Raw genomic sequence first — 6506 nt, forward strand, 5'->3', positions numbered from 1 at the left:
TTTTATTTAACCTGAATTTTTTTTTTTTTATTAATTTTTTTTTTTTTTAATATTGAAATTGGTAACAAAAATTATACAATTTCAATGCATCAAAATTTTGATAGGATAAAAATCCTATTTAAAGCTATATATATATATATATATATAAGTAATAGGGGGCCCTGCAGTAAGTCAAAGCCCCGGGGCCCAGTAAGGTCTTAATGCGGCCCTGAGCGTACCCATCATTTTATCACTACTTACAGCAGAATAACATGCCATATCACAAAGCTCAAATAATCTCAAACCGGTTTCTTGAAAATGACATTGAGTTCACTATACTAAATTGGCCTCCACAGTCACCAGATCTCAATCCAGTTGAGCACCTTTGCGATAGGGTGAAACGGGAGAGTCGCAACTTGGAAGTGCAACTGACAAATCTGCAGCAACTGCATGACCAAAATCTCTGAGGAATGTTTCCAGCACACAGTTGAATCTATGCCACGAAAAATTAAGGCAGTTTTGTAGGCAAAGGAGGTCCTGTCTGGTACTGGCAAGGTGTACCTACTGTAATAAAGTGGCTGGTGAGTGTATCTAACCTATACAAATATGCATGTTTATGTATGCATAATACATTTTTGGACATATATGTCATGTATATTTATTACAAAAAACGGTAACACTTTAGTATAGGGACAGATTCTTACTGTTAACTAGTTGCATATTAGCATAACATATTGGCTGTTTATTAGCACTTATAAAGCACATATTCTGCATGACCATATTATACATCCCTTATCCTACCCAAAAACTAAACTTAACAACTACCTTATTAACTATTAATAAGCCACAAATTAGTAGGTTATTAAGGCAAACATCATAGTTAGTGGTTTGTTAATAGCGAGAACTGGACCTTAAAATAAAGTGTGACCCAAAAAACATATATAAACATACAGATTTTTTTTATATATGTTGTTTTAATTAAGTTGCATATATAAATATAATATACAAACTTCTGAGCTGCAGGTTTGCAGTGCTGCATGAAAGTAGAGTATACAGTATATTTTGACTTTATTATTACTTATTTACTAAACATAAAAATCCTAGAGCATGAGATCATAACCTCTTCAATGCGCTGTCCAAAGACACTTCAGACAACTCGACACCGCGGTTTAATGCAGATGGCATAAAGTGGGAATTGGCAGAGCACAACAACATAAGGAGGATGCGTCGGCTCATTTTTATAGAAAGTATCTTGTAACACTCTGCAAGCACCTGATACTAGAGAGTTGCATAGTAGTGCAAATAACAACCTGTATAACCAGTATCCTGTTTAAATATGTAAGACCTTCTGCATGTCCCTACTCTCAGTTCGCCAAAACAGTAACTTCACTATTTACGCTCTTTGTCTTTTTCCAGCCTCATTTATTTGATCACAGCAATGGTACAAGACAGGTACAAATAGTACTTTTTAAAGAATACTTCTAATAAATGGTACCTGTGGAGGTCTTTAACTGAAATGCCCTCAGAAGTATCTCTTTCCACCTCACTGAAGTTGTCTAAAGCTTGTCCCTTAGAGAACTTACATCCAGCACATCGGTGCACAAACAGCCTTAACGCCCAGGGAGGTACTCAGCATGACCTTAGTGCATTCAGTCTTCACCATGGGAGACATGGGTCAAGCAGCCTCTCTCACAAATGGAGAGAGAAGGGAAAAGAGTGTCGAGCATTTAAGGATGGGCAAAAAAAAACAGCAGCCTCACTTGCAGCACTTACATCATGCCAAAAAAAAAAAAGTTTACAAAATGTTTCTAAAAAGAAACAATTCAGAATTACTGCAATTTGTTAGAAGTTTTCCAGATGCTAATCCAATTTAGTCCAGTTTATCAAAGTAAACATGCATGCTTGAGGCAACTCATTGCTTCGAGGGCTAACTGAAATTGTTGTGTAAGGGCTTTAAAATATGGTTCATACCCCTAGAGTCTTTCTTCTGCTCCAGTTCAAACTGAATCCCTCTGTAAAGTTCTCTGGATATGAGACCGTAGGCAATTATCATCACCACACCTGGGATGAAGAACAGAATGAAGAGCAACAAGACATACCTAACAGAGAGAAAGAGAGAAAACATATCTGTCAATGAAAAGGTAGAGTATACAGATGATGAAACCAAAGGACAGCACGTCAGTAGTGGACTAATTAGAACAAATGACAGGTGATGCTGTACTAAGCTGCCTTTTCCAAAAGAATGGTAAACTTAAGTAGATTGTAGAAACCATTGACAACAATGCTCTCTAATAGGCTTACAGCACTTTTGGGAAACACAGCCCTGGTGTGTTTTGGTGTATTGATCGAAGAAGATCTAAGGTTCAATTGAAATTCAGAGGTTCTCTAATCTAATAGTTCTGTAGTAATAATTGATACAGTAATATTCATACTTCCTCTGAGGTTATTGTCACTACAGTTGTTAACTGAGATAGAAGATGGTTTCAGTTATCTGGATGAGCAGCATGATATACAATTATTACAGTTACAGGATATTACAAAAAATCTGATTGTTTTGATAACCTGCAGCCATAGTAATATTTAGTACAACAGCATTATAGTATTGTTTAACTAGCTTTTGCAGTCTATTCAAATGATCTGCAACAAACAACACAAGCTTTAGATTCAGTTACAGTATTTAAAATGATTTGGTCAGATGGTCAGCTCTGGCATACAATGGGACAAAGCAATACTTGAATGTCAAACTTTAAATTAAAAAGCTCTACCCCATAATATGATGTCATTTTATAATATTCAGATGACAGCGTGGGAGTGTTCCCTGAAAGCATCTCCGGTAGTCCGTTCTTCTGATCTTTTTCATCTATCAGACAGCTTTGTGCTTACAGCTTCATTCCATGCTGCACTTATCTGATATCAAAGACACTTTTCTCTCCTCTTGTTTCCTGTGTGGCTTTCAAATTCATTATGAGCTCCAGCACAAAAGCAATAAAAGCAATACTAATCCAACCAGGAAGTGGATGTACGAGATGAGGGTGTGATATTGGGAAGCACCTTTTTATGCAAAACAAATTTATAATGTGTGATATTTAATACCTGTGTGTTGCTGGAAGTTTTTTTCCCTTTAGTTTTATATATATATATATGATAAGATGCGCATTAAATATCGCATGATATATATATATATATATATATATATATATATATATTCTTTATTTGTGGTGGGTCAATCCTTTACACCCAGTGGTTCTCAACTGGTGGGTTGTGTTTTTTTTTTGTACTCCAAATTGTGTGGCATGCCCCATGCTGCATTAGGTGATACACTCTCTAAAAGCAGCTGGAGTATGTGTAATTTAATCAATCCTGCTAAAATGTAAAAATAAATAAATAAATACAATTATTAAGTTGTGATTTTGAGATTTCCTAGTGCATCAAGGGCACTTTGCCTGTTTACATTATGAAAGTCAAAAATCCGAGCCCTCTGGAGCTCAACAACCCTCTGAGCCAGTCTCTGACCACGACTTGAACCAGCAGGCTGTGATTTGTGTGAAGCTCTTGTTAACTGATATGATGCATCTGACATGAATGTCTGAACAGAGAGAGATCGTGAATACTATAGAGGTTTGGACCTCAGCGTCACAGTTAATGAACAAGATTTAATTGCTCTTGTTATGCATTTTGAACTTATTTAGAGCTGAGTCCTGACAGTAGGTCACCTGCTTATAGACCAGCTTAAACCAGCATGAATTTCCAGGCTCTGGTTTATGCTAGTTAGTTCTTTATTGGTCCTACCGTTTGTCTTGCTATACAGCGTGGTTGTGGTTGTCTCCATTTTATTCTCAGCAGGGACTGCTTGTTGAACATTTTTTTATTTCCACTCATACCCTTTCTGTATAGAATTGCACATATACTGCACATATACACATACTATAGATAGATAGATAACATTTTGAGAAATGACTCATCATGCGATGTATAATTATTACCCCCAATGAGGGGGTGTCTCTCCTCCTATAAAACAAAAGTGTCCAATCCTCCACCTGCAGAGCTACTGTACCTGCAGTCTACTACCAGTAATAGTTAGCTGACAAGCAGTTGCAAAGTTACTTATAGTGACTATCAAAACTGCAAGTGCAGCTGAAAGATCTTATGCAAGTTGAATGCACTTGAATACCACCACAAAGTCATAATTATGTGTGGGAAAAACTGTTTTCTTTGAGTCATTAGTTTCCAAGTTGGAGCATGTTAGTGAGAAAACATGGCAGACACAATGGTTGCAGCATCTTAACTGATGGTAAATCTATTGAAATTCTTATTTTTTTGTAATAACACTAGATAATTAGTGAATACTAAATACTACAGTATTGCACAATTACTATATAATACATAATTCAGTTTACAGCACCTTTATCAATTGAGTGCACATAAAAAGAACAAAACTGATGCACGTACTGTAATAATTTTGTAGAAGTAGAGTTAAAAAATCTTGCTGTATTTTTTGTAGAAAATGTACATCATTTTGCTCTGACCAAAGTCATTTGAATGCATCTGATGGCGTAATTGCAACTTTCCAACTTGTAAATACGAACGTCCCAGAAGGGCTTGAACGCACCATGCCTTCCTGCAGAATTTAGCTTCATCCTTAATTAAATATGTCTGAAACCAGTTAATCAAGGTCTTCAGGAGCACTAGAAGCTTTTGAGCAGGTGTATTGGAGCAGGTTGGAGCTAAATTCTGCAGGAAAGGAGCCCTCCAGGAGCAGGACTGGAATAAACAGCATTTAATAAGCAACTAAAGGCTGTGACACACCAACCCAGCAGCTGGCCATCGCTGAGTGTCTGTCAGCTTAGTTTTTGTGATGTGTTCCATGCCATCGACAGTCAGTGGGAAAGGTCACTCTGATTGGCTGTTCATCTTAGCAAACCAGTGCATGAGAAGAAAACCTAAAGCGAGCAAAGCGAGCAAATGACAAAGTCAAGTGAACATACACAGAAGCTCTTCTAATTTTATGTCATTTTCCTGAGCATAACCAATACTATATCAAATATTTTCATAACGACATGGCCGTCTAGAATGAAGAAAGTGATTGACATGATTCATAAAAATTTGAATAATTCCATTCAAAATGGTACACAAGTACTTTGTTCACAGTTTGTATATCAACAATCCTAGTTTAGCTTTCTCTTTTTGAATGACAAATATAGACTACTACTGCCTGCTGGTATAGTAAGATATTTCCTCTCACGCAGACATAGATTGTACACTCTAGCTGGCCTTTGGCTGTAGTCTTCGCAGTCAGTGTCATTGGTTTAGTGTGTCATGGCCTTAGTATAGTATAAAAGAAAAACAGTAATGTAATAATAGTAACTCACCAAGTCTGCTCCACCTGGCTGATGGGCCAGTCAAGCCTGCACATGTGAGCCGTGATGTTGTTTGGTTTGTTGAATGGCACCAGTATACTAAACACAGGATAGGGCACCATGATACCCACAGATAGTACCCATGTGGCAGCGATGACCTTGTAGGCATGAGAACGGGTCTGCCATGCCCTGGACTTCAGCGGGTTGCAAATGGCACTGTATCTTTCAATGGCAATGGCCACCAGACTGAAGGTGGAGATGCTGACAGATATACCTGTGAAGAGAATGTAGACAAGGGAAGTACATTAATATTTAAAATCAATAATATTCAAATATATTTAATACTGTCACGAATCTGGTCCGTGGTTTTCCGTCTGCTCACCACCAGATGTTGCCTTCCAGTTACATTGACTCTCACACTACACAAACTGTTGCATGTCACCCCGGACTACATTTCCCATCATCCATTGCACTGATTACACACACAGCTGCAACCAATCAAACACCCTACATAAGCCATGGACTTCCTCTTCCTCGCTGCCAAGTATTGTTTGCACTTATCGCTACGTTAGAGATAGCAACGTTACGGAGCCATTCCAAGTTTGCTTAGTTCCTAGTCTTAGTCTTTGTCTCGCCTTGATCTAGCCTGTTTTACCCGAGTCTTGTATCGCAGACTGTCTCCTCGTTTTGTTTGTTTTGCTGCCTGCCCCGGAACTCTTGTCTGCCCTGGATTTCCCTTTGTATCGCCTTCTCAGACTTTGCTTGTACCTCACCTGGACTATTGCCTGTCTGTGGATTACCCGTTTGCCTCGCCCTTTGGATTACGTTCGCCGTCGATTGACCCACGCCTATTTACCGGACTACTCTTTGTCTTGCCCTCAATATTGAATATTGCAAGACCTCAAAACTGTTTGCCATTGTCAGAACCTTGCCTGTTTTATGACTACTTCTTCGTCTAATAAAGCTTTGCAGATGGATCCGCATGCCTCTTGTCTCTGTCGGCCCGTAACAAATACAATGCTTACAATTAGGGATGCACCGATACTAGGGATGCACCGATACCACTTTTTCCAGTACTCGCCCGATACCGATACTTTTATTTTTAGTGCTTGCCGATACCGAGTACCGATACCGATATTTTTATTGCATTTGTACATTTTTTAAATATTG

The 6506-nt window shown here is 38.2% G+C and overlaps 1 protein-coding gene across 1 annotated transcript in view; it reads right to left on the reverse strand.

The window, feature by feature from the left end:
- LOC107654252 (cholecystokinin receptor-like) overlaps positions 1-6506 on the reverse strand; it is a 25256-nt gene that overhangs the window by 3682 nt on the left and 15068 nt on the right. Inside the window, exons 3-4 of the mRNA XM_016441265.1 lie at positions 5349-5610; positions 1951-2078 (exon numbers count right to left, since the gene is read on the reverse strand). Coding sequence (XP_016296751.1) covers positions 1951-2078; positions 5349-5610 — 390 coding nt within the window. The remainder of the gene's footprint in view (positions 1-1950; positions 2079-5348; positions 5611-6506) is intronic.

This window comes from Sinocyclocheilus anshuiensis, unplaced genomic scaffold, assembly GCF_001515605.1.
Source record: "Sinocyclocheilus anshuiensis isolate Anshui unplaced genomic scaffold, SAMN03320099.WGS_v1.1 scaffold551, whole genome shotgun sequence".
Lineage (NCBI taxonomy): Eukaryota > Metazoa > Chordata > Actinopteri > Cypriniformes > Cyprinidae > Sinocyclocheilus > Sinocyclocheilus anshuiensis.